This window comes from Vulpes vulpes, chromosome 9 (assembly GCF_048418805.1).
Source record: "Vulpes vulpes isolate BD-2025 chromosome 9, VulVul3, whole genome shotgun sequence".
Taxonomy (NCBI): domain Eukaryota; kingdom Metazoa; phylum Chordata; class Mammalia; order Carnivora; family Canidae; genus Vulpes; species Vulpes vulpes.
The window spans coordinates 93800747-93828681 of NC_132788.1; the positions used below are offsets into that span (position 1 = coordinate 93800747).

At 47.4% G+C, this 27935-nt stretch overlaps 2 protein-coding genes and 2 long non-coding RNA genes across 10 annotated transcripts in view; 2 read left to right on the forward strand and 2 right to left on the reverse strand.

Annotated features, from left to right (window-relative positions):
- Positions 1-14394, reverse strand: part of ATRIP (ATR interacting protein) — a 15572-nt gene extending 1178 nt beyond the window's left edge. Inside the window, exons 1-10 of one of the 3 annotated variants that reach the window (XM_025988798.2) lie at positions 14019-14394; positions 11463-11593; positions 9805-9975; positions 7879-7997; positions 6577-6734; positions 4688-4789; positions 4238-4367; positions 3357-4046; positions 615-751; positions 362-453 (exon numbers count right to left, since the gene is read on the reverse strand). In XM_025988798.2, coding sequence (XP_025844583.2) covers positions 362-453; positions 615-751; positions 3357-4046; positions 4238-4367; positions 4688-4789; positions 6577-6734; positions 7879-7997; positions 9805-9975; positions 11463-11593; positions 14019-14265 — 1977 coding nt within the window. In that variant the 5' untranslated portion in view covers positions 14266-14394. The remainder of the gene's footprint in view (positions 1-361; positions 454-614; positions 752-3356; positions 4047-4237; positions 4368-4687; positions 4790-6576; positions 6735-7878; positions 7998-9804; positions 9976-11462; positions 11594-14018) is intronic. The other 2 variants (XM_072720999.1, XR_003233465.2) reach the window with 2 other exon arrangements.
- LOC140593939 (uncharacterized) lies at positions 3606-5207 on the forward strand. The gene is made up of 2 exons (XR_011994405.1): positions 3606-3699; positions 3980-5207. It is a non-coding gene; the product is annotated as an uncharacterized lncRNA (long non-coding RNA).
- On the forward strand, positions 8541-27788 carry CCDC51 (coiled-coil domain containing 51). 5 transcript variants are annotated; one of them, XM_072721001.1, is made up of 5 exons: positions 19261-19361; positions 21280-23006; positions 24780-25099; positions 26089-26253; positions 26797-27788. In XM_072721001.1, exons 3-5 carry the CDS (start codon positions 24788-24790, stop codon positions 27550-27552), a joined length of 1233 nt encoding a protein of 410 aa, XP_072577102.1. In that variant the 5' UTR covers positions 19261-19361; positions 21280-23006; positions 24780-24787; the 3' UTR covers positions 27553-27788. The 5 variants fall into 5 exon arrangements, with proteins under 5 accessions (XP_072577101.1, XP_025844656.1, XP_072577102.1 ...); XM_072721002.1 differs by having other exon boundaries at positions 19283-19361; positions 20370-23006; XM_072721000.1 differs by lacking the exons at positions 19261-19361; positions 21280-23006 and adding an exon at positions 8541-8726.
- Positions 16735-19257, reverse strand: LOC112912139 (uncharacterized). The gene is made up of 4 exons (XR_003233467.2): positions 19127-19257; positions 18992-19047; positions 18822-18909; positions 16735-16953 (listed from the first exon to the last, which is right to left on the reverse strand). It is a non-coding gene; the product is annotated as an uncharacterized lncRNA (long non-coding RNA).
- Positions 27789-27935: the final 147 nt, after the last annotated feature.

Genomic DNA, 27935 nt, shown 5'->3' on the forward strand with positions numbered 1-27935 from the left:
AGGCTTCTCCTACAAGTGCTCCAGTTGCCTTAGCAACTGCCTGTCTGTACAGCAGGATCCAAGAAATGGTGTTGTGGGGCCTTCCTAGGCTAGACTATGGGCTAATACATGTGTCTCGCCAGTGACCCACCTGCCTCTGGGCCCCAAAGCCAGGGTAGGACCCATTATCAGTCAAATCTGTCAAATTTCAGGACATTCTTGGGTCCACCTTTATGGCTTCTGTGCAGTGTGGAGCCCTCAAACTGAGTTTGCTTTGTTACCAAAATGAATTAAGCCCCGTTCTCCCCAGAAGGAGTAGGAACAGTGGCCCTTAGGTGGAGTGGGATGGTGAGCAGTTCGCAGAGGGGGCTCAGGAATTTACCTCTTGTTCTAGTTGAAGCCACTGTGTCTCGGAGGCCACTTTGTCAGGCCTTGATGTGATGTACATGTACAGCAGCAGGAGGAGACAGCCTTCTGAAAAGGATGCCCCACCTCTCACTCAGGGTCTCCCTTCTTACCCGGAGCCCAGGGCACAAACTACAGAAGCCCTGAAGAGGCCTCTGACCTGCCCCTGCCACCACCCTTGCTTCCAACCTGCAGGAGCAGCCCAGCCGCCCACCCCTGCCCTGCTTTACCTGAGTGGGAGCAGAGTTGAGGGGCCAGCTTCTCGTGGTCCACCAGGAGGGAGAGGAGCTCAACAGTCAGCAGCACACTGGGCAGGGGGCTCTCGGGGCTGAGGCACTGTGGCAGCACCCGGAACACACACTGGAACCTATAGCACAGGGGCCCAGAGGGACAGGACACTGATAACCCAATCCCACAACTCACCCACTTTTCACTGGAGGCAACAGGAAGTTTTGAGCAGGTAGTACAAGGAGCTGTGGTTCAGGCCTGGGTTCAAATGCTGGCCGACCACTACCACCTACTTGCTAGTACATCCGCTTCCTGTGAATGAGTGGGTACTGGCCTCCATTGCAGTATTGCTGTGGCTTAGGACAGGCCCTTACCAGGCACAGTGCCACCTGTAAACAGGGGATGCCTCCCTGGACCTGGGGTGCCTTGCTTCCACATTGCTTGTGGGTGCTTTCCACCTCTGCTCCCAAACAAGGAGGCAGATCTTAACTTGGGTGTGAGAGAATGTTACGATCCCACTATCTGAGAACTGGTCAGGCTCCAGAAGTGACAAATGCAGACTTGGCTAGGGTGGGATTTTATGAGACCACTTGCTGAGCAGAGCATTTTCGAAAACATCAGTTCCTCTGTCACCAAGTATGAGCAGGTACCTACTTGGAGAGTGCATGGGTGAGGAGTTCTGGGCACACTCTCCCCCAGGTTTCACAGGCACAGAAAACAAAGGAACTAAGTCCCAAGACAACTACTGCTATTTGCTTAACCCACACAACCCCATGGGTGGGGAGAGGGGCAATTCTACATGTCCCCCTGCAAGCATCTGCAGCACCTCAGTACACACCATCGAGGGTTGAGAATATTCCTCAGTATGCCATTATGAAACAACTTCTTATTATTTGGAGTGAAATCATTTTAGAGCAAATCCCATACAGTGGATAAGCTGCATGATTTCAGTTGCAGGGAGTGTGAACTTTGTGGGACACTGGGGTTTAACCTGGTGGTTACTCAATTTCACCATGAAGTTAGAAGTGGTCTCTAGTCCAAGTGTAAAGTCCCTGAAACTATCTGCAAGAAAAATCCATCTTTATGTATGACACAGTGGTTTCCAAATTATTTTTTGATAGCATCAGAACCTTTTTTAAAAATTTTTTTCCAGAACCCCCAAACACACAATGTAGTCCTACTGTTCTGTCTGAAGCTGGGGATAAGACCTCTCTGCTCAAAAGCCACTGCCATCCTAGTACCTAGGGATGACCCTGGACCTATGTCTACACCAGATGTGGTATGAAAACATGGGTCTAAGGGGATAATTTGTCCTGAAGCCTGGGTGGGCAGAGGTGCCCTTTATGAGACTACGGTCTGCCTGGCTACTTGTGTCTCACTGCACATTGCTTTGGAGCCTTGGTGGCACATGTCCTTAGCTTTCATTCCAAGGTGAACAGGAAGCTGTGTGGTAGTGGGGTTCAGCCTGCAAGGATGTAGGGATTCTGAAGAGAAGCACCAAGTGGGAGGTGGTGTCAGACAATGATTAGGGGCAAGTTTAGGAGCCTGGCTTGAAATTCACCCAGCATGCTCTCTATTCATATTCATATAACAAATACTGAGTGCTTATAGTGAGCCAGGCTCCATGCTGGGTGTGAGGATAAGGGCTTAGAGGCTGTCACATGAGCTAGTGAACAGAAGGTCTCTGTCTGGCCTAGTAAGCATCCACTAAATAGCTGTTTTTCCATGTCCTCATGAACAAGCTCAACAGGAATGGAATGATGGTGTATCTACTAAGATGAGTGGTAAAAAGTGGTTCTTGGGATTCATTCAACACCAATGAAACAAGCAACCAGCCACTATGAGCTAGGTCTGTGCCAGAAACATAGGTGATGGTTCTGAACCTATGGAGCTGCCTACACTACACTAAGGTACTGTGTCCAGCTCTGAGGACTACCTTTAGGATGGACTGGACCAACTAGAATATCCTCAAATGGAAACCAGGATCCAGAAATGTTTTTAGGCAACAAGTGTGCTAAGCTCAGAGACTAAAAGCTTAAGGTAAGTGCAGCCAGTAGAGTTATTCCAAATAGGAACTGGCCTCTTGGTGGCATGCTGACAGGGAGACAGGATTACTGAATGAGGGGATGGGCTAGATGGTGTTTACAGTTCCTCCCAGTCTTAAGGCTCTGGAATCCCAAGTTAGGAATTTATGACAATAGTGTTCACAAGCGAGGTTCATTATACAACCACTTCTAACAAACCTTAAGAGGAGCAGGTAACCTATGGCTCATGTCAGAGTAGGGCACAATGATGATGGGAAGATTCCCAGCAAAGTCAGCTTATGGGCTGCAGACCTACCCCACACCCTCTGCTTCCTTGGGGAACTTCACCAAACTTAAATGTGGTGTGATACACAGTCTTCATTCATGGCTCAGGTTCAGGACTCTTGGTTCAGCCTTTGTCCTGCAGACAGGACATGTTTCCATAGTGGCTAAAACCCTTCTTTCATCACATGTCTTTTGCTTACTTGCTGTACAGAGGCAGAATTAAGCCAAATAAATCACTTCCTTGGTTCTCCTAACACCTGTCCCCACTCCATCACTCCAAAACTCCCTGAACGAAGTCTTAGAGTGTAAAACCAAGGTTTAGCACTGAGCAGTATAGATAAGTCAAGATGTGGGCAAAGTATAAGGGCCACAGGACAGACCTCAAGAGGTCAGGTAAGACCCACGAAGAATCATGACTCCCAAGCTGTGTTATACCTGGGCAGGAAATCAAAGGAAGCGTTTTCAGCTAATTTCACCAAAATCTTAAGACATTGGCTCAGGACACTGGCTTGAAGGTGACCTGTTGCTGAAGAAGAGAAAGTCAACAGGTGAAGAAGCATCTTCAGTAGTGGATGCTGGCCTTGGTCATTGGCAAACCCCCTTGGGGCTGAGGACACATCCTCATGATCTTGTCCTTGAACCTGGCTCTGGTTTCCTTCCCTAGCAGCAGAATCCACCCCTGCATCTGACAGTAATAGGTGGACAACTGCTCCGCTGTGGCACACCAGGTGCTGAAGAACACTGAGTGAAGCCACAGAGAAGCCTTCCGTGTTGCAAGGTGAGTCCTCGAGGCTGGCCTCTCCCCCAGAGCTCACGCAGGAGGAATGTGTTGGTGAGTCCCCAGGTGCTCCATTTCTCTTGGCTGCTGCCAAATCTTGCAGAGCCTGGCAGTGTAAGCCGATAAAGAACTGTACCAGGGGGAGGAGATGCACAGCTCCAGGAAGCTGGCAGAGTGGGAAGGCCCTTCTGCCTCCCTCTGCTGGGTCTCCATCACACGAGCTTTCATCCCTGGCAATCAGATTCAATCCAGTGAGTGCCAGGTTCTGTGCTTCTTTCAGGGCCAAGAGGGGAAATGACCCATCGCGAGAACCTGTGGTTCTCAGGCTTGAAATCCCAGTCAAGGTACTAGCAGCAAATACAAAAGAAAACACGTAAGTATGAGATGGAGACAAGGTTAAGGGCCCCAAACAACCTGCCTGCCAAATTCTCTAGTTTCCCCCCAAGCACACAGACCTCCCAGGCTGGCCCAGACCAGAAAGGGACTTGCTTCCTAGGAACTTCTTCCTAAGTGAGCTTTTGAGGAGTCTGAGGCTTACCTGCCAAACCCCAGTGGCTGTAGCAGGGTACCAGTAGGAGCCTCAGAACAACTGCTCAGGAGGTGGCACAGACCTAAAGATGACCCTGGGATCAAAGGCTGCTTCAGGAGAAGGTTTATGAGAATGGAACCTGTAGAAGACAAGGTGATTCTAGAAGGTTCTAACAAGGGAGGCCTTTTCTAAGGCTTGAGGGAAAAGTGAGGGTTTCTTGGATGCTAACTGTCATCTAAGCTACCCTTAAGCTCCCTGTGGGTGCTGAGGGCTCTGGGACATACCTGCTTTGGCCCCTTCTATTTTACAGTCTTCTGCTTAAGTCACAGACTACTGTTCCCCTGGACCCTCTGAAGGACTGCCTGGGGTGCTGGTTTTCAGAGGCATTTCTATTGTAGCTCTGCAGAGGACTACCGGAGCTGTGCCGGCCTCCTGCACAAGGAGCAGGGGTTCTGGTACCTTGAGTGTTTGATCTCTGCATCCAGCTGTCAATTAGACTTTTCTGGGATTCTTCTTGCTTTACGGGGTCACCTCCCATACTGTGGTTCTTATTCTCTACAACTAGATAAAACATGAATCAAAACTTGAGCACAAAAGCAAAGGCACATCAGAAACTCTTGAATGTAACAAGTTTTTAATTTACTTTTTTAAATAAACTCTACCATCAACATGGGACTCGAACTCACGACGCTGAGATCAAGAGTCGCAGGCTCTATGGACTAGGCCAGCCAGGCACCCCATACTGAGTTTAAAACAAGAGCCATGGGCAGCCCAGATGGCTCAGTGGTTTAGCACCACCTTCAGCCCAGGGTGTGGTCCTGGAGACCTGGGATTGAGTCTCACATCGGGCTCCCTGCCTGGAGGCTGCTTATCCCTCTGCCTATGTCCTTGCCTCTCTCTCTCTCTCTCTCTCTCTCTCTCTCTCTCTCTCTGTGTCCCTCATGAATAAATAAATAAAATCTTTAAAAAAACAAACAAACCAGAGCAACTCAAGAATCCTCACATTTTTGCCTTTCTCATGCAAAACAGGAACTCCTACAAAGGAAGGGAAGGGGAAGGGGGAAGAGAAGGGGAAGGGGAAGGAAAGAGAAGTTGTTTGCCCCACTTTAAAATGAAGCAATATGGGACGCCTGGGTGGCTTAGCGGTAAAGCATCTGCCTTCAGCTCAGGGCGTGAGTCCCAGATCAAGTCCCACATAGGGCTCCCTGCATGGAGCCTGCTTCTCCCTCTGACTGTATCTCTGCCTCTCTCTCTATCTCTCTCTGTCTCTCATGAATAAATAAAATCTTAAAAAAAAAAAAGAGGCAATATAACATAAAAGCACTAATCACTAATACTTACGGTGCTTATTCTGTGCCCGATAGACTCTGTTCTAAGAGCTTTACCCATGTTAGCTTATTTGTTCCTCAAAGCAACCCTAAGAGCAAGTGTTATATCATTAGCACTATTTTATATCTAGGAAAACAGAGGCACAGGGGTTAAAAGACTTGCTTACCCACATCACACAAGCCAGTAAGTAGTGTGATTGGGGTTTCTGCCCGGCCGGTAGGCAACATTGCCTGGTCCTAACAATTATCCTATACTGTTCCCATATTTGCCAGATGCCAAAAATGTGAATGGTTGAGGTTCTCAGAGGTGGCGTGATGGCCAATGACTTGAAAGAATGGATGGTGGTAGGAGAGAGGCAATATATCTGAATTGTAAGATAAACTGACACAGCACATTCTCACAGTGAAAATCTACCAATGCTAGATTGTGTCCCTCTCTATAAAGCAGTAGCACACCCTCAGTCTGGACTCAGTGGCACAAACTCACGGCTGAAAGGAACACAAATTCCTGTATACTAGCTGTGTTCCTTGTATGTCAATGGATGTCGACTGGGGAGGTTTTAAATTATACCTGGAAATTCTAGACACACTTCTCTTCAGAAGGTGCAGCCTAGTTTCCTTCCCCTTGAACATGGCTTCTAAGGAACAGACTGTGGCAGAAGTGATGATACAAGATTTCTAAGGCTAGGCCATAAAAGGGCTAGCTTCCACCAGCTCTCTCTGGTTTGTTACCACTAGAGGAAGCCGTCCACCAGGTTATGAGGTCACCCACGTAGCTCTGTGGAGAGGCCCACATGTGGAGAACTGCATTGCCAGTCATGTGAGTAAGCCACTTTGAAACTGATTCTCCGGCCCCAGACAACCCTTCAGTGATTCCAGTCCTCATAGAGACAAACCATCCCCACTGTGCTCTATCAGAATTGTTGTCCCACAGAACCAGGAGAAATACTCATTATTGTTTTAAGCCACAGGTTTGAATAATTGGTTACACGGCAATAGACAAGAGATAGACTGACTTACCCTCTCTGCCCACGAGGGACTTGTATCCTGGCTCTGTCTGGAAGGGGTGGGGAAGGGACATGTTAGCACTAAAAGACTCCTTTGTAGGGAAAGATGGTTTTCCAAATTGTGGAGAAGAAGCTTCTGGCTTTATAGCCACAGAAGGGCTTTTCCTAGGACTGGAAAAAGTTAACTATGAAACCAAAGTAATGATTCTGCTAAAAAGCACTTAAAATACCTGGTTATAAAACTTCTAATTTGTTTAAGTGTTAAACTTTTCATGTCTAGATGCTTTGACCAAAGGTTTTATCTATTATATATTTATCATTCTTTGTCAGGATAGCAGTGCAAAATTCAAGGCATTTTGATCCAAATTGTTGAAAAACTCTTTGATGTCTTTATTCTTCTAATCACCCAACATTGGCCATAATTCCATTACTATTTCCAATTCCACCAAAATATGTTTTTAATGTACAACAACCTCTTATTTAATAGTCCCCAGCGGCTGAATTAAAAGATTTTCAGTAGAAAGAGGGTCTGTGAAAAGGCATGTTGGGTCCTATAACTTGAAAATTGAGCCAGGTACTCAGTGCCAGTGTCTTTGTGTTAGAGAAGCAGCTTTAACACTCTGAGCGCATCAGACAATGCCAAGACCCTTCTGTCCGAGATGTGTGAGGAGGTGAGGATGGGTCTCCTCCACTCTCCTGTCTTACCTGAACTAGGCAAGGCAAGAAGAGTTCAATTTTATACTCTCCCATTATGAGCAAAGGCAGCAGAATGTTCAATACCAGAAAAAGATACCCTGATTCATATTGTTCAAATTTCAAGGCTGGGATCAATAGCATGCCAGACTTCTCTGGCAGGCAGGGGACAGGACAAGACCATTAAGAAGCTGATCACATCTGCAGCAAAGGCGGGGGCTGTTGGACAAAGGTCCCCCAGGGCAGCAAATGAGAAAAAAATGTGCCAGGTAGCTGGCACTGAAACATGTTTACACGTGGGGCAAAATCAGTTATCTGAAACAAATTACATAAAAATGAAGACTGGGCCACCCCAAAAGTTCAGAGAGCATCTTTCCAGCCTTTTTTAGTCCTGAGTAAAAAGTCCTACAGAGAGGAAGCCATTCTAGAGTGTGAGGTATTTATGCTGTAATGCATTAGACCATTCATGCCTCATCTAAACCACCTTCGAGGCCTTCAGGAAAGAGGGTCTATGTCGAAATGACAAAGTTTAAATGGCCTTCATTCAAGACTAGCCTGACCTTGTTATTCATATTTTCTACTAAACCATGCAAAACAACTCTCCCTCTAGCACCATCATTACCTGGCATGGGGAATGGAGGGAGCAGCCAGTTTATTTGCTCGTTCGCTGGTCTGAAGCTTTGTCCTTAATTCATTCATCTCTGCATCTTTAAATTGAAGTTCAGACTGCAATGATTGGAGCTGGAAGGCAAAAGCAACATACTTGTGGCAGCCCCATCAAACATGTGAAAATATCTCTGGGCTTCAAAATTTCAAGCTCATTAAGGAAAAAAAACAATGAGAAATAAGTATGAAGGTCTGCTGTAACACAAATGTCCTTTCTACCAAGTTTTAGCTTTCTTCCTGAAAGTCAACATGGTATTCTAAAAAAATATGTTGAGGGCAGCCCCGGTGGCTCAGTGGTTTGGCACCGCCTTTGGCCCAGGGTGTGACCTGGAGACCGAGGATCGAGTCCCACGTCGGGCTCCCTGAAGGGAGCCTGCTTCTCCCTCTTCCTGTGTCTCTGCCTCTCTCTCTCTCTCTCTCTGTCTCTCATGAATAAATACATAAAATCTTAAAAAAAAAATAAAATAAAAATAAAAAGATATTTTGACCCGAACTATTGTTAGGTAGTTTGTGAGGGTTCAAACTATTGTTAGGTAGTTTGTGAGGGTGAGAGAGGTACTCAGCCTCTCTAGACTTTAGCTTATCTGTAACACAAATATGTGTCTTCATGGTTGAGGGGGTTAAAGAGGAAGGATGAATGTGAACTGTCTAGCCTGGAGCTTGGCAAGATGCCTTATCTCACAGTGACATGTCAACCTTTTGATGAATGTAATGGTACACAATTCCAGGTATGGGCAGAGTATTTGGGAATTTTACCAGAAGCCCACACAGCATGCGGAGACCTGCTCTGGCCTACTACTAAGAGTAAGTACTGTTACTCTCTGGGTATACTCTGTGCCAAGCACGGTACCAGTCACAGCACCAGTCACAGCAAGTGCAGGGCCTTTAAGCCTTATAGAGACCCTTCTGGTTATTTCCTGGAACAGATAATGAAAATGAGTCATAGAGCTTAAGTCATTACCCTGAAGTCTCTACTCATATGTGATAAAGCCTGGATTCAAACTCTGGTTTGTCTGATTACAACTCCCTTGGTCTTCCATCATGTATGTGGAGAGACAACTACTACTGTTAGAGCTGGGCATTAGGTTAATGCTTCTTTAAAGTTTGCTAATTTGCTGAATGAATGCAGAATAAGACCCACGTCCTTGAAATTAAAGCCTTGGAAAGTCCTGAAGGAAAGTGGTGGTATGTATGGACCTCCCCCCCACCCCCAAACCCCTGAGAAATAATCATTTCCATACCTCTGTGTGATTTAAATGGGAGCTATCATCTTTGTGGTGGCAGTAACTGGGTCAGGGACAGGCACCTGACTCAGGTCAGACCAATTAGAGATTTGAGATGAGGGAAGCCAAATATTCAGTCTGCTCTAGAGCTATGATTTATGAATCCAAGAGCTGCTAGAGAACATATCTTTTACCATAAGGATAGAGCCTGTCTAGAGTATAGGAGACAGTAAAGATGAGTTCTGGCAAGGCTTGAGTTATTCAAAGCCTCAGCACACCTGTTTTTTTACCCAGACTTAGTTATGGAAGTCAATACATTTCCTTTTGGCCTTAGCTATGTCAATTGAGTTTCTAATCTGCCAGAAAGATCTTACTTAATCCTATTTCTGGAAAGTCTAAGCTATTGATTTATTTCTGCCAAGACCAACTATCATTTCTGCAGTTTCATCTAATTCCTTTTCCAATCCACATGTAGAGCCTAGAAGAAAAGTATATGCAATTAACTGATAGCAGAAAATATTTAAGACAAATAACTGTTGAAATCTTCCTGGAAGATTTATAGACACTTTGGTCAACGCCTCTAAAAGAACTCAGTAAGCAGGTAAAGCTTGTGTCCAGAACAAGAAAGAAAAAAAAAAAAAAAAAAAGCTCTGGGTCACCTTTTTGGAAAATTCTTTTTCCTTGTCACCAAGTGCTTGAGTTTTCTCTTGTTCGAGAAGGAAATGTGATCTTCTCTGTTCCTCTAAGATGGATTCTGTCTGATGCAGTGAGTCACGCAATATTTTTATTTCTCCATTTTTAATGAGGACTTCTTCTTCCATTGCCTTCATCTGTAAATCCCAAATCAGTCTTGTGAAAAGCTTGCAAGGGAAAGTTACATATGTGCTTGTTTCAACATATAGCGGGGGAAATGGAGAGAGCACGTGTAAACCATGTTCTACAGACCAATGAGTCCTCAAATATATCCATACCTACTAGATGTCACCATGGTCTACTAGGCCCATTCATGGAACAATGGACATTCAGCAAGATAGCTTAAGGACACACTGTCATCCACACATACACATTTTGTAGGTTCTAATAGGTATTAAACAATCTGAATCACACACTTCACAGATCCAGAATTTCATACTATATTCCTGGTTTTCCTAAGGATCTACAGAAAGTCATTTAAGGATGTCTGCTGGGCAGCCCGGGTGGCTCAGTGGTTTAGCACCGCCTTTGGCCCAGGGCGTGATCCTGGAAACCCGGGATCGAGTTCCATCTCGGGCTCCCTGCATGGAGCCTGCTTCTCCCTCTGCCCGTGTCTCTGCCTCTCTCTCTCTCTCTCTTTCTCTGTGTCTCTCATGAATAAATAAATAAAATCTTAAAAAAAAAAAATAAAGGATGTCTGCCTTTTGGTAAAACTGCTAAGGAAAACAACAAGCATTATGATGTTGTGTTCCCTATATAAGATATATGCTATAAATTTGTCTCGGTGCTATGACAGAAAGTTTGTATCTCTTTTTTTTTTTTTTTAAGATTTTATTTATTTATTCATGAGAGACACAGAGAGAGAGAGAGAGAGAGGTAGAGGGAGAGGGAGAAGCAGGCTCCATGTAGGGAGCCTGACGCGGGACTCAATCCTGGGACTCCAGGATCACGCCCTGGGCTGAAGGCAGGAGCCAAACCGCTGAGCCACCCAGGGATTCCCCCCGTATCTCTTTTTGGACCTGGTATACAGTGTTTCCTTTCTTGACTAGTTGTTAGGAATCTCAGGATTTGATTTCAGTCTAAATTTTCTGGCTTGCTTTCCCCAGCCTTCCTCCATTTTGTGGGATGAATCTGAACTCTACTCTTGTTTTAAAACTTTTTTTTTTTTAAGATTTTATTTATTTATTCATGACAGAGATAGAAAGAGAGAGAGAGAGAGAGGCAGAGACACAGGCAGAGGGAGAAGCAGGCTCCATGCAGGGAACTCGATGTAGGACTTGATCCCGAGTCACCAGGATCACACCCCGGGCCAAAGGCACCGCTAAACCGCTGAGCCACCGGGGCTGCCTCTTAAAACTTTCATATATATTATTGTATAATGCTTTTTAAAAAAATGTTTATCTATTTGAGAGTGAGCGAGTAAGAGGACAAGCACAGAGGGAGAGGGAGAAGCAGACCCCCCGGTGAGCAAAGAGCCGACATAAGGCTCAATCCCAGGGATCATGACCCAAGTAGAAGGCAGATGCTCAAATGACAAAGCCACCCAGGTGCCCCCTGTACAATGCTTTATAACACATGCATAAGTGAAGAAGTTAGCTCTAAGAACCACAAGTCACTTACTTACCTTTTCTTTAAGTTCTTTGTATTGTGTCTGAAGTACCTCTAATTCAAAATTATCTTTAACTGGAACAAGTTCTCTGTTTTTCCCAGCAGGAGTTTTTGACATCCCATCTAATCTGGGGACCTTATGAACATCTGTAAAAAACAGTTTGCATATACTTTTCAGGATCCAACATTTTCCCACTGTAGTCAGTCAGTGCTGAAAAGAATCACTCTTGAAAGCAAATTAGAAAAAGATCTAGTAAGCAATATAGGTATTTTCCAACATAAGAACATGATTCAAACTCATAAATGATCTTTAAGAAATAACAGACCCTGCCACCCCACCCCCCCCCACTCCTCATCTCCCAATTTTAAGAGTCTCACCTATAGGCTAAAAAGGTGTTTTGGGGACTTCACTGGTCAGAAGTTGGAGATGTATTATTCAACAATATTTACTGAGCACCTAGATCTAAACTAACACCTACACCTACTGAGCACCTGCCATAATCTAGTCTCTAAAGCTACAGTGGGGAGCATAATGGATCTAGTCCTCATACTCATAGAGCTTACAGGACATTAAAAAAAAATTCACACAAATGTAAAATTACAACTGTGCTAAAACCTGGACAAGACAATAAATACAGAAGAACCTATCATAGGGGGATTTGATCCAACTGGAATGATTGGAAGGCTTCCCAAAGAAGTGATGACTGAGCTGAGAGCTGAAGAATAAGCAGGAATTAAGCAAATGAGTGGGGATGGGGGAATGGATGGGAAGAATAACTCAGTATTCAAGAAACAGCAATGTACAATTTATGTATTGTAAGAAAGCAGGGTGAATTCAAGAAATGAAGGTCACTGTGGCTCAAACCCAGAGAGTGGGAAAGGACCAGGTCATACCAGCTTTGCAGGCCATTTTAAGGACAATTTTTTTTTTAAGATTTTATTTATTTAGGGGCGCCTGGGTGGCTCAGTGGTTGAGTGTTTGCCTTTGGCTCAGGTCGTGACCCCAGAATCCTGGGATAGAATCCCGTGTCAGGCTCCCCACGGGGAGCCTGCTCCTCCCTCTGCCTATGTCTCTGCCTCTCTCTCTGTGTCTCTCATGAATAAATAAAATCTTAAAAATAAATAAACAAATAAATAAAAGGGGGAAATAACTACAGGTACAACAGATTTTAAAAGTAGTAAATTTAAGGGTGTCTGTGTGGCACAGTTGGTTGAGCATCTGACTCTTGGTTTCAGCTCAGTTCATGATCTCACAGTCATGGGATCAATCTTTTTTAAAAAAAAGATTTTATTTATTTATTCATTTAGAGAGAGAGAGCACAAGTAGGGAGAAGAGCAGAGGGAGAGAGACAAGCAGACTCCATACTGAGTACGGAGCCCAACATGGGGCTCAATCTCCCAACCCTGAGGTTATGACCCAAGCGGAAATCAAGATTTAGAGCCCTAACCTGATGAGCCACCCACAGGACTTTGATCTTTATACTAAAGGCAGTGGGAAATCATTACAGCGCTTTCAGTAGGGATGTTCACTTGTATCTGTGTGAGACACAGCCAGATTGGAGTTCTGAAAAGATCACTCTGGCTGTGGTATAAAGTCTGACCTGTAGGGAATTGAGACTGGAAACGGGAAGACCATTTAGCAGATCATTGTACAGAAGGAAGGAATGATTGTAACAAAGATCAGGAAGATAGAGAGGATACAAAGAGGATGGATTCCAAAGATGGATTAAGAAGGTAAAGTTACAGGATCTGAAAAGGAATCAGATGTATGGTCGAGGAAAGGGAACTGTTGCCTTGTGCCACCTGATAGACAGGGGCACTAGTCACTGCTGTACACAATAGTCAGTCATTGATGAACATTTTTGGAATATCTGCTTTGCCAGGCACCACACACAATGCTGGAGAATGACTGGGCTTCCAGGAGATAAATGTGTAGGATTTAATATGCCTGTGAAATATCCAAGTAGAAATGCGGGGCGCCCTCAAAACGTTTCTCCTGTGAGCCCCACAATACTTCACACATTCTCCAGCTAGAATGTAAGATCCTGAAGGAAGGAGGTTTTTTGTTTTTGGTTAATTGCTAAGTATGCTGCAGTTCCTAAAGTTTTGGGCACTGAGTACAACTTACTGGTTGTATAAAGGAATAAATCTCTCATCTCTTGCCTTAGCCAAGCCCCTCTTCCGTGCTTGCGGCCCAAGGGGGCGGGGGAGGGGGTCTGTCACAAGAAGGATGGGACCCCATGTGCAGGTGGTGGTGGTCGTGTTCCAAGGATCTCTGCTTAGAACCAAGAACTTTGTGGCCCAAACTTCATAAACTACAGTAAACTTAACCTAGTTTTCCGTATTTCAAATTGGCTGTTTGACATTCTTGATACATTTCTCCCCCAACTCAAAAGACCTTTTTGGGCACAACTGCTGCTTAAACGAAGCCGTTCTTATATATTTTAAGCACGGAAGGGTGGGTGCAAGACACCGGGGTAGCGGTCTCTATGGGGTTCCGAAGTCCCAGCCTTCAGGGAGGTCTGGCGAGGTCTGCACCACCCTCCGGGGAAAGGCCCCGAGGCGCACTCACTGGACGTGTCCCGAGCCCCGGCCTGGCACTGGCTCAGGGCCTGCGACGCGAGGGTGTCGAGTTCCTCCAGGTCGTCGGCGGTGAAATCCCCGTGGGCGCCGAACGGGTCTTCGGGGTCTGGGACGGCGGCCGCGGGGAAGCCCCGGGCTCGCTTGCTCGGAGGGTGCCCGGTGCTGGGGGGAGGGCCAGAGGTGGGCGCCGGGAGCCCGCTCCGCCTCCTGCTGCCCGCCGCGGGGGTTCCGGCCATGCCTCCGCCGGTCAGTCTCCGAAGGCACCAAGCAAGGCCTGGTCGCCGCGAGGCCGGATCGCGGGACCAACCGCCCGCGCGCCGCCGCTCCCCTCAGCCGCTAGGGCCACGCCTCCGAGCCCACGGGCCAATCGGCTGCCAGCCGGCGGGCGCGGGAGAATGACCTAATCCGAACGCGTCGCCCTGCTCCGCCCCGCCCCCTCGTCCAGCTTTGCCGGGCGCTCAGGTACCCGCGGCTGCGTTTGCGTGGGTCTCCCGCGGGATGGGCGCTACGCGATCTGCGTTACCAGGGTGAGGGGGTGCCGAGGCTTACCGGCCTTACAGCGCGGGTGGCTCTGCGACGCTCGCCGCAGACGCGCGGGAGTCGGCCCTGACATTCATGTGAATGTACACCCGTGAATCGACACAGGCAGCATTCAGGGGTTTGGTCTCTGCGACTTGGAAGATTTCCTCCCGCCGGACTCCCCTCTCACATATCCAGAGGCTCTCTTGAGGAGGAGTCTGAGAGAGTGGGGTTGGGCCAAGAGTATGAAAACAGCTTTTGTGAGGAGGGACCTTTGAGAACAGTAGACGTTCGAATGTGTGCATTTGAGATCGGTCTGGAGAGGAAAGGTCTCAAGAGAAGGGGTGATCCTGAGAAGGGCGCGCCTGTGTTGGAGAGGGTGGGAACTCACTGCTCATGCTGTTGACATTCATTCATTTCCCTGAGAGCGCCTGAGTGGTCTCGTCCCAAGCGCGGGTCATGAATGAACGAAGCTCAGGAAGTCAAGAAAGGCTCCTTGAAAGTGGCGCTTGGCCTGTCCTCCAGGTTGAGTGGGAGTTAATCGAGCTAGCATGGAGACTGGCATACAAGACTAGTCAGATAAGAACACAACACGGACATGGAGGAGTTAACCTGTGGCAGAGAGGAGGTAAGGCTTCAAAGAGGAGCAGGACTTGGGCACCTGACAGGATTTTATTGGGCAGCAGTGGTGTGTGGGGCAAATGAGCAGAACTGGGTGTTAGAGAGTAACAGAGGTAAGACTCTACCCTTGCACACTCAGTGCCACACTTAGCATGTAAGTGTCCTATGAATGTCTGTGGAAACAGTAAATGAAAGGGAGATGGTTGTCAGGGTCCAGAAGGCCTTGAATACCTGAGTTTAGTTTTTGAGACACTAGTAGGTCTCCTCAGCTGTCCAAATGTTGGGTGCTTAAGTCTTAATTGCTGCAGGTCTCTGGCTTTGTAAAGAAATAGGATTGTATGGGCAGCCCGGGTGGCTCAGCGGTTTAGCGCCTTCAGCCCAGGGCCTGATCCTGGAGACCTGGAATCAACTCCCACGGCAGGCTCCCTGCATGGAGCCTGCTTCTCCCTCTGCCTCTCTGTCTCTCATGAATAAATAAAATCATATATATATATATATATATACATAGAGAGAGAGAGAGAGAGAGAGAGAAATAAAAAAGGGTAACAGACAACTGGGACTACAACTTTATATACAGTGGTAAGGGAAGAGCTCACTACTGTAATGTTTGAATTCTCTAAGGGAAAGGAGGTAATCTCCAGTACACAGAAGAATGACAGGCAGATGGGAAGAGTTGGTAAAAACAGCTTGCTTGAAATGTAGACCATTATGGCTCAAGATGATCAGGGGATGAATCCGGACTATCAGCAGGGAGTGGCATCCAAATTCCTTAGGGCCTGACTGGTCATTGTGAGGACTCTAGTTTTTGCCCTAGGAAGCCACTGAAGAATTCTGAGCTAAATAGAGACAAAGTATAACTTCATGGTTTAGCAAGAACACCACATCCTGAGTGAAGGTTATACCTTACAGAGCAAGGGTAGGGGGCAGGAAGATAAATGTGGATGTGATTGCAATAATCCAGGTGAGGGATTTTAGGTCAGGATGGGGGATGGGAATGATATTGGAGGAAGTATCCAGATGCCAGATTGAATTTTGCTGATGGTTTGAATGTGATATAAGACATGGGAACCTAGCAAGGGCCTTTTTGAAGCCCTAGAGTAAAAGACCTGGGGGGGTTTCAGAGTAAGCTTGGTTCTTAGAAACTTTCAGGAATCCCTCTCCTTTCCTCGGTTTTTTAATTCCCTTTATAATGCATATAGGATGTATTAATGTTGCTCCTCTCCCGTAACAAATTCCTTGACAACAGGAATTGCTCTTTGGTACACATGCAGCACGCACTTAATGGATTCCTGGCATGAAAGATGAACAATTCCATTTACAACAAATGGCAATGTGGAGGTCTTAATAGAGACCTTTTAACCCCCAATGTACAGACTCTTTCATTAACCTCATGTAATATATTCCATCAGGTATACAATGAATTTGTTTAATTCCAGGTGACAGTTCAGTACAGAACAAAGACTGAAGAGCACATGTTGGCAGGATTCTGGGCTAGGTTTACTCTGACCTCATAACTAAGGTAGAAATGACTGAGTGACAAGAAATAAAGAGAATATAAGCCACTGTATGATTGATTCTTTTATTTTATTTTATTTTTTTTTTTACAAAAGTTTATTCTTAATGTACAACAGGATCTAAGACAACACTTCATCCCAGCTATAGGTGGCAACAGATGCTATGATAGGGAATCCAGATGTTTAAACAGGAATGGAATTAAGGATCATCACTGCCTCAGGCACAAGGAACAGCTTACTTTTTGCCAGATTTCTTAATTCCACCTGTGGCTGCAAAAGGAAAAAAGCGTCTCAGCTAAGGAAAAATATACTCCTTATGGTAGGAGTGCCAGGGGCCTGATACGCATATGTCAGTTCTTGTGCTTGACATTTCTTTTTATACAAACATGCACAGAGCTTTACCAACAGTCCATTCTGGGTAGTATTTGGATGAAGATGAGGCATGAGCATGAATACTGGCTGTGCACTGGCCTAAATCTACAGCTAAGTATTTTATATACTGGCTCATTTAATCCTCATCCTCTCATCAACCCATTTTACAGATAATGAAGTCTTAGCGATAGGTGTTGTTTAAAGTTATAAACTGGTCTGTGACAAAGCCAAGATTCCACCATGGGTAGTCTGACATCCAAGACCACATTCTCAACTGCCACATCATACCATCATACCATATTATGATCCTGGGGTGTGAAGGACTCATTATCTTTATTTTATTCAATTTACATTTAACCATATATGTGGCACATAGTAGATAACTTAAGAAATAGTTACAAAATTAAATATGTCTAACACAGTAATAAAGATCTTATATGTCTTAACAAAATAAACCTTTAAAAAAGAGACCTGTAGTATATATACAATGGAGTACTACTCCGCCATCAAAAAAATGAAATCTTGCCATTTGCAATGACATGGATGGAACTAGAGAATATTATGCTAAGTGAAATAAGTCCATCAGAGAAAGACAATTACCATATGATTTTATTCATATGTGGGATTTAATAAAACAGGATCAGAAGGGAAGAGAGGAAAAAACAAAACAAGATGAAATCAGAGAGGGGGACAAACCATAAGGGACTCTTAATCTTAGGAAACAAACAGGGTTGCTGGAGGGGAGGAGTGTGGGGAGATGGCGTAACTGGGTGATGGACATTAAGGAGGGCACTTGATGTAAGGAGCACTAGGTATTATATTAAGACTGATGAATCACTGATCTCTACTTCTGAAACTAATATATGTAAATTAATTGAATATAAATGAAAAAAATTTTTAATGAAATCTTCAATGAAAAACAAGTAATACAGGATTTCCCTAAAGATTGACTTTGTCCCTATACACAATCACAGATTAAAGGAAGGTACAAAATACCTTACGATCCAAAAGGGAATCTGAATAACTAGAATCTCAGGACTGTGAATCAAATCAAACCCAGTGAGATAAAAGTCTTGGGAAGCCCTGGATGACCCTCCCACCATCCCAGCCTCTACCAGCCCCAATGTGGCTCACAGTGATCCCACAGGGTGGGCACAAATAACTAGAAGAAATTGTTCATTAGTTTGATAAATGTAAATAGCATTTAAGAAGCACAGAAAAGTATTCGGGCTGTTGGGCTTGAGAAATCTTTTGGTATGCAACCAACTCTTCCTACATAAAGAAAAGAGGCAGAATGGTGGATTAGATTAAAACAGCATATATCGCAATAGCACATTAAGAAGACTGGACTTTATCTTTTAGTCTAGGCGCACCCAGAAGTGAAGACAGGATGCAAACCAGTTTACTGGAGTTAGCAATACGAGTGGTTAAGTAATGTTATGAGCAAAAAAGCAGCACTGAAATACGAACTTGGAGCAAGAAATAGAGGACTATATTTGGAAAACTCAACTCTACGAATTTGTGCATAAAATATAGGAATTTCGGTGTTTCCCATTTCTGCCGCTTCCCTAAAGAAGGCTGCCCGGGACGAAAGAGACTTCATTTCCGAGTTGCTTTGGCTGCCGCCCCCTCCCGCTGGGGCGAATCGAGGCCTGGCGAGGGGGGCAGTCAGCAGTAGCGGACGCGAGGACCCGGACCTCACCCAGGCCCAGACTGATGCTCAGAACGCTTGCCCGGCTTGAGCGCTCTACTTGGCCCTCACTTACCCAGAGGTCCCTTCCCCGCGGCCTTCGCTTTTAGCTCTTCGAGTTTCTTCTGCTCCTCCTTCTGTTTCTGCTTGAATGCCTTATCTTCCTAGGGAGAGGCAGACGGGGTTCACTCCAGGCAGATTTCCCAGTCCCTCCGTACCCGCCCACGCCTCCGCGCTCGCCCTCACCTCGTCCATCTCCTTGGCCTGTTTCTTGGGCTGCTTCAGGGGCTTCTTCTTGCCACCTGTGGGCGACACAAGCATGTTCAGTTCAGTCCCCGCGGGGTCCTGTCCCTCTAAGCCCCACCAACCACAAACACTCACCTTCGCGGCCGGACATGGCGCCTGCCGCCCCTTCCCCAGACCCTGCCACCGGAAGCGGAGCTCTCCTTCCCACCCCCTGCGCCTATACCTCCACGCGGGGCCTCTGATTGGCTGCTAGTCAGGAAGTTGCGCTCGCGCTGCCGGAAGCAGCTCTGGGGGCGGGCGTTAAGGGGTCAGAGATCTACTGAGTGGCGGGCGCTCGGTTTGGGTTGCGGCTTCTGCGCTGGGGCGCCAGGTACGAGGGGAGGGTCGGCTTGCCTGGGGAGCGTCCGGAAGCCAGGAGGGGTGCTTAACCGGAAGGCGCTATGCCTGGGACCGTGCATGGGGAAAGCACTGAAGGTAGAGAGAAGGGCGCGTGTGCAGAGGCCTTGAAGTTCTACGCGTTCCTGGAACCCAGGAAAGCGCGCATGGGTCAAGGGAGATGTGAAGGAGGTGACAGAAATATGGACCAGGGCTAGATCACCTGGTCCTAAAGTTTCGGAGACCACTGGAAGGAATTTGGATTTTATAAAGCCGGGCTGTGACTTTTTGCAAAATTCTGTTTATTCATTTAATCCGTTCTTGTTGAGTATATCCTATATCCAGAGTATTACAGGCACTGAGGCGGCCGTGAACAAAACAATGCCTGCGCAGGCAGAGCTGACATTCTAGTGGGTGAGATACCCCATAAGCAAAGTACATAAGTGAAATACACATCGCAGGTCATGGGATACGTGCTTGGAGAAAAAGAAAGCAAAGTGACTGGGATGGGAATGCATGACAATGACACTTGGGCAGGACCTGGAAAAGATAAGGAAAGAAGCAATGCAAATAGCCAGTAGCTGGTGTGAAGGTCCGGCTGTGGGGATAGCCTAGTGTGTTCCAACAACATCAAGAAAGTCCATGCATGGTAATTACCTGAACGATGAGTTAGCTAGCTTTATTGTGGTAAATGTTTAGCAACATATACATGTATATATGTATCAAGTGTATCAAATCATCATGTTGTGTATCTTATACTTACACAGTGATATGAATCATTTGTATGTCAACAAAGCTGGGTTGGGAGGAAGGTCCGTATGATTGAAGCAGAGTGAGAAGGGTATGCTAGTGGAAGATGAGGTGAGAAAAGAATGAGAGCCAGGACAGGGATGCCCTGTAGACCATGGAAAAAATTTTGGCTTTTTACATTGTGAGAAATGAGGAATCATTGCAGAGTTTGAGCAGAGAGAGACATGGTTTGGCTTGTTTTTTGTTTTTTAAGATTTTATTTATTTATTCATGAGAGACACAGAGAGAGAGAAGCAGGCTCCACGCAGGAAGTCCGACGCAGGACTCGATCCCGGGACTCCAGGACCACGCCCTGAGCACGGAAGACAAGCGCTAAACCGCTGAGCCACCCAGGGATCCCAGGCCTGTGTTTTGAAAGGACCACTGGCTGCTTTGTTGACCATAGCTGTAGTGGTTAGAGTAAAAGCATGGAGACCTGGTCAGAAGGCTCTTATGGTAATAGATATTAGTCATTGGGACCAGGTGGTAGCAGTGGCAGGGGTAAGAGAAGGAGGGATTTTAGTTTTAAAAAGGAAGTAGCATTTGGTGATTAATTGGATAAGAGATGGAAGAGAAATCAAGGAGTCAGGGATAATTTGAGGGTTTTGGTCTGATTTGGACTTGAAGTTTCCATCAACCAAGATGGAAAAGGCAAGTGGGGGAGTGAGGTTAAGATCCCCATTAATCTTCTAACCAGATATGTGGATTGAGCAGTTGGGTAAATGAATCTGGAATCTATGGGAGAGGGCTGGGCTAGAAAAATCAGAGTTTAGTTGATTGTTTTTTAAAGTAATGGTTTTGGGACACCTGGGTGACTCAGCGGTTGAGCGTTTGCCTATGGCCCAGAGCGTGATCCTGGAGTCCCAGAATCCAGTCCCACATCGGGCTCACTGCATGAAGCCTGCTTTTCCCTCTGCCTGTGTCTCTGCTTCTGGGTGTGTGTGTGTGTGTGTGTGTGTCTCGTGAATAAATAAATAAAATCTTTTAAAAAAAGTAATAGTTTTATTGAGATAACAATTTACATACCATACAATTCACTTTGTAATGTGTACAACTCAGTGTTTTTAGTATATTTCCAGTGTTGTTCAACCATCAGTATGATTAATTTTATAACATTTCTGTAGATGTCTTTTAAAGCCATGGAGCTGAATAAGAAAGAAGTCTAAGGACCTTGCCCTGCAGCCCTCTATGTGGAGAGAGGTTCAGGAGATGAATGGGGACTGGAAGCCAAGTGTAGAAGGCGTTTGAAGGAGGTAGCACAAGGCATAGGCTACTGATAGGGCAAGTAAGGGGAGGACTGAGAACTGGATTTAGCAATGTGGAAGTGACCTGGACAAGAGCATTTCCGATGGCATTGTGGTTGTGAGGGCCAGATCAGAGAGGGTTCAAGAGAGAATGAGAGAAGAGGAACTGGAGACCGCGAGTGCAGACAATCTGTCAAAGAGTTTGGCTGTACAGAGGGGCAGAGAAGTGGGGATGTTGCTGGAGGGATGTCTGATCAATTAGTGAGCAGTGTCAGGTGGGGAGAGCAAAGGGACCTGGGGCACAGCTTGGGCTTCCTAGAGCATGAAATCTTCATTCTGAAGAACAAGAGAGAATGTGGAAATTGGACAGATACTGGCAGGTAGGAAGGTATGATAGGAGTTTATAGAAGTTGTCTTCCAATTTTTAAATATTTTCTTAGGGAAAAATGAAGCAAGCTGTGAGTGAGGAAGAGGTACAAGTGATGGAGGTTCATGGGATGGGAAGTTGATAGGAGATGATCATCAGGATAGAATGAGAGAATGGACTTGGAGGGGCAGGGTTCTGAATGTGGCCCTCAAGACCCTCTTAATATGGTCTCTGTTTACCTTTCCACCTCTCTTCTGTCCTCTCTCCTTCCTTCTGCTGTTTTATAGCTGCACTCGCTGCCTTTCAGGTTTTGGATGACCCCAAGTGCATCTCTACTTTGCCCCCTCTGCCAGGAACACTTGCCCTGTGCTGACCAACGGCTTGTGAGATGTTTGAGTGATGAGGGGCTGAGAGTCAGGCTGAGTGGGAGCTGGGTGGTTGAGAGGAGGGACTGGAATAGAGAAACAACCTGAGTCATTTCTTCACACAGCAAAGTCTCTGTTGTCACTAAGCTTGTGTTCTGGTGAGGGGTCTGGCAATGTAAAGAAGGCAAATATGTGCCTGATGGAGAAAAATAAAGCAGATGGCCCAGGAAGGGATGATCAAGAAAGGCCTTGCCATGAGCCAAGACCGAGCTAAGACGTAGAATTCTGTCAGGATGAGCTGACTGGAGCTGCAGAGGAAGAGCGGTCCAGGTGGAGGAAGTAGCAGGGTTGGCTTCACATGTTTGGGTGCCTATAGTGGAGGATAGGGGCAGAGAAGAGGAAAGGGATGACGGTCCAGGGGACCCGGCCTTGTTGGCCACTGGCGGGCCTGGTGTTTGTGGCAGCGAGATGGGAGCTGTCGAGGGTTCTGAACCAAGGAATGCAAAATGATGAGTTGATAGAGCCTCGGGTTGTGAAGAATGGCTCCGAATGGCAGGGAGGAAGCAAGGACTGGGCAGGATGCTGTTGTCGCTGCCAGGGATGGGTGACCTTCCTGGCTTCCAAGAGTGGTTGGCTAATAGAGGAGGAGCTGGGGAAGGAGGCTGAGAAGGTGGGAGGAAGCCAAGATGGGAAAGTGACTTCAAAGAAAAGGGTGGTGAAAGCTGCAGAGATTTGGAGAAGAAATCTGAGAAGCATCTGCTGGATCTAGCAAGGTGGAAGTTTTGCGGGGCCTCCAGGAGAGCCTTGTGGTGGAGTGGGATCAAGATAGAATGAGGGCTGAGGAAGTAATGACAGCCAAGGCGGACACTTTTCTGGTGAGTGTTTCTGAAAAGGAGAGGGCTGTGGTTGGCTGGGCTGCAAGTCTGTGTGCTTTGCTTTGATGCAGTGTACACCTGTAGGATTGTTGTGGGGTCACAGTTCAGTGCAATGGGTGCTGACATTGAGACCTGGGAGGCTAGCTTGATCCCTGGGTTACAGATATTGTATGCCTTCTTGGGCTTATGAATGGGGCCCTGGAGTTCAGGTGTGGCACCAGCTTGGAACCAGTGTTATAGAAATGTTCCCCTCTGTGGCTCTCAGCTCAGACCCACTTTGGGCAGGAGGCAGGTCCCTGCCCAACCAACTTTGTTTCCTAGAGGGTCTGAGCTTCTCCAAGCACAGCACAAGGGGGAGGAGGTGGGGATGCTCTGAGATGGGCTCTATTACATCCAGAAGCTCCTTTCTTCATCACCAGAACTCCTCCAGTCAGGCTTCCTGTCCCCAGCTCCCTCTGCCTTTCTCTCTAGCCTGGTTATTTGGCCACCAGGTGTCACTCTGACAGCCAGAGTCAGTACTTGAGGGCTTGTGTGTTAGTGGGGGAGTATAGGGGGGTTGGCCAGAGGAGGGAGTGCTGGCCCAGGTTTCCCCGGAGCATGGGTCACTGGCCCTATCTTGGGGTCCTCAGAGTCCCTGCTGATCTTGGGCTCAGGCAAGGTCTGACTGGGTAATAGGAGTCTCCTTGTGCTGTTTAGGTAACAAGAAGTGGGTGGTGTGGCCCAAGCATCAAAGCAAGGTTGAAAAGGGAAAGATTAAAGAAACCTAACCCGTAGAGCATGACTAAGGTTGGAGAGGCTGGGGGGGTGCTGACGGGGGCGGTGGTTGGAAGCTTATGGAAGGTCAGAAGATCTCGAGATGGGACTAGGAGCCTGGACAGTCTAGGCTCAGAGCGCAGAGGAGAGGTGCTCGTGTGAATCTAAGAAAAGCCGTCCTCTGTAAAGAGATCCGGACTTTTTGTTTCCTTTTTCTCCTGGGATTGTCTTCTCAGAGGACAGCTGAGGAGGGAATTTTCTGCCTTGGGACATAAACGACCTTTGGCCTTAAATATACGTATAACTGCATCCTCAGTGCTGCAGCAGCCCTCAGAGTCCAGGCAGTTGGTTCTGATGGTCTCTCACAGAAATCTTTTCCTAAGATTGCCTCGGTTCCACTCCTGATTTCCCCAGGAGTTTTTATGAATCTTTGTGGGGCTTTGTCAGCATGGGCACAACTCAAGTTTGAGAATTTTCTTTGATGTTATCAGAAAACCTGGTACCAGGATTCTCATCCAAGTCCCAAGAGACCTGGGGGACATGGGAAAGGTGGGTGGAATGGGAGGGTCTGGTGGCATTGTGGAGGGAGGTGGAAGGCATGGTCTTTCTTTCTTTCTTTTTTTTTTTTTTTTAAAGATTTTATTTATTCATGAGAGACACAGAGAGACAGAGACATAGGCAGAGGGAGAAGTAGGCTCCCTGCTTGGATCCTGATGTGGAGTCAGTCCCAGGACCCCAGGATCACGCCCTGAGCCAAAGGCAGATGCTCAACCACTGAGCCACCCAGGCACCCAAGGCATGGTCCCCTAAATATGTTCTTCCCTGAGCTGCCTGGGGGCATCCGGGGGAAGTCTGACTACAGCGGCTGCAGTCTCCAGGCATAGTAGAGTAGCGCTGAGTCTGGACTTCTTCATGGGAATTAGTTCAGAACTGTCCCTAGACCTTAAAACCTGACTTATGCCCAGCTTTTCTCAGCTCTGCACTGATTTGTCTGGCATTCCCCCACCCCCACCCCAACAGGTCTCCTGATGACAGGGCACAGCACCGCGTTTACCATGCAGCACATCATGGGTGTGCCCCACGTGTTGGTGCGGAGGGGCCTCCTTGGAAGGGACCTCTTTATGACCAGGACTCTCTGCAGCCCAGGCCCTAGACAGCCCAGAGAGAAAAGACCTCAGGAGGTGGCCCTGGGGCTGTATCATCGCCTCACAGCTCTGGGAAGAGCCCTGGGGCACGACATTCGGCAGCGAGCGTCCTCCACAGCCACAACTTGGTGGGACAGATATGAAGAGTTTGTTGGACTCAGTGAGGTTCGAGAGGCCCAGGGAAACGTGACTGAGGTGAGGAGGGAAGTCGGGGTGGTTGGCCCTGCCTTCTGAGTTGGGAAATGTGGCCTGGATGCTCCTGCCAAATATTCAGTAGCTATATGATTCTGGGAAGCCATGCCCAGATTTGCCTTTTCTTGAACAAATACTATTAGCAGAGGGATCTGACTCATTTCTCACATGATAGTCTGGATTTGGTAGTACTGGGGTGAAGATCTCTGTGTAACTGTGCCCACCTACCTGAGAACAGGTTTCTGTGTACTGAGCAGTCCATTGTGTTAGGCCAGTGAACACTACTTCCTACGTTGACCCTTTGGGGTTGGTGAGAGTCTTAGAGTGTCCTCAAAGCCCCGAGTATAATTAAAATAGCGCCTGTGAAGGTAGAGGCAGAGGGCTAGGACAGTATCATAGGTGTGGTAGAAAGAGCTGCCCGTGGCTGTGAAGCCTTTGGTGGCAACGGCAATGCAGTCTGTCATCTCTTTTCCTACTCCTGCCTAGCGGAGACCAGGCTGGTGAGGTGGCAAGAACCTGGGGTTCAGAGGGGGATTTTGAGGCACAGTGCCATCTCTCCCCTTGGAGGTGGTGATCTTGGCTGAGCTGCCCTTTCTGGGTCTGTAAAATGGAGGCCATAGCAATGCCTCTGGTGGCATTGTTTTGAGATGTAGCTAAGGTAATGTGAAACAGCTTAGGAACCTTGGTTCCTCTTTGTGGTTTGTATCAGACTAGAATTGGCTGGGTTTTGTATATAGCATTAGCTATTTCCCAGTTTCTCAGGGGCAGATTATTTCTACCTGAATGGATAAATCTGATGGTTCTGATGGGTGTGGCCTGGGGCTGCACTTTGAGGATTGCTGGGTGAGCCAGGATTTTGTGTCTGAGGGAATCTTTTTCCACTCTTTGCACTGACACTGCACTCACCTTAGCCACAGCCTCATTGGGAATGGAGCTGAACCTGAGTGGGCTTTGAAGGGAAAGTCAGACTGCCTCCATTGTTCTCTCTGTAGGCAGAGAAAGTGTTTATGGTGGCTCGAGGGCTTGTCCGAGAGGCTCGAGAGGACTTGGACGTTCACCAGGCCAAGCTGAAGGAGGTGAGGGACCGCTTGGACCGCATCTCCAGAGAGGATAACCAATACCTAGAACTGGCTACGCTGGAGCACCGAATGCTGCAGGTAGGCACCTCATGAGACAGCCCTTTCTCACTGGACAGGGACCTTAGCCCACCTGGTCAGGGAGAGGCAAGTTGGGAACCATCACTGGCCGGTGGTCAGAGATCTGGTGAGGAGGTAAACCAGAAGGTACACTGGGCCCCAGGCTTCCAGAGCCTATCCACCCACTTCCTCCTGTTGTATGGAGGTCAGCAGTCCAGGGCAGTATGATCTGAGTCCCAGATTGCTGAGGAAGGAGCACCATGGAGAGGGTACTGGCCCAGAGAGGGCCAGATACTTCCCTCTGATGGATTCATTCTGTAGTCATTAGTGCATGTCTGAGCAGACCCAGAAATGCTTGGGTAGAAGGTAGTACAGCTCATCTTGACCACCCCAATTCCTTTGCTCCCTGTCCTGACTGGGCATACTCTGCCTTCATTCATTCAGCGGGTTAATGGAGCACGTAGGCTTTGCCAGGTGTGAGGAGGCTGAGCCCCAGGGACATCTGCTGGTAGCTGCAGCTGCAGGGCCACATTGCTGCTGTGTAATGCAGCTTTGCCTTTGCAGGAGGAGAAGAGGCTTCGGGCAACCCATCAGCGTGCTGAAGACTCTGAGCGAGAGAAGTTCTCCCTCTTCTCTGCAGCTGTGCGAGAAAGTCATGAGAAGGAGCGCACTCGAGCTGAGAGGACCAAGAACTGGTCCCTCATTGGGTCAGTCCTGGGGGCCCTGATTGGTGTGGCTGGCTCCACCTACGTGAACCGTGTCCGGCTGCAGGAGCTGAAGGCATTGCTTTTAGAGGCACAGAAGGGTCCTGCGAGCCTCCAGGAGGCCATCCGAGAACAGGCATCCTCCTACTCCCTCCAGCAGAGGGACCTCCACGACCTCATGGTGGACCTAAGGGGCCTGGTACAAGCTGGGCCCAGGCAGAGCTCTGGAGCCCAGGCAGGTACTTCTCCCACCCGAAACAGAGACACTGATGTCCTTTCAGCTGCTTTGAAGGAGCAGCTCAGCCATTCCAGGCAGGTCCATTCCTGTCTAGAGGGTTTACGAGAGCGGCTTGATGGCTTGGAAAAGACTTTCAGCCAAACGGCCGAGGTGGTTCAGCTTGCAAAGGCTGCAGCACATCCAGGCCTGGTGGAGCAAGCAAATGGGGCTCTGCCTGGTTCCTTGCTGGAGCAGGGGAGCATGATCCTGGCACTGTCGGACATGGAGCAGAGGCTAGAAGCCCAGGTCAACAGGAACACCATCTACAGCACGCTGGTCACCTCTATGACAATTGTAGCTGCACTACCTATACTCTATGTACTGTTCAGGCCCAGTTAGCCCCTGACCCTCCTCCAAAGGGTCTGAGGGTATAGGTGTGGATATGGATTTAGTTAGAGAATCCCAACAATGAAGTGAGCCTTTGGGGTGCACCCAACCTCAGCCTGAGGCTGAGCACCGTCTGTGTGGCTCACTGGTAGACATACTTTGCTTTTTAGAAAATACTCATTTACGTTAATTATCAAAACTTTGTGCTGATGTCCAATTAAAATATCTTTGGGTTTGTGTTATTTAAAGTAATTTACATCAGAGTTTTTCTTGTTGAAGACTGAGATTTGGGACTTGAGGGTTGGGCCTAGAATTATGGTTATCATCGCCCCCTTTAGTTTCTCACTCCTCTTGGTCTTGTCCTCAGTTCAGGACCATGTTGGATGTACTTCCCC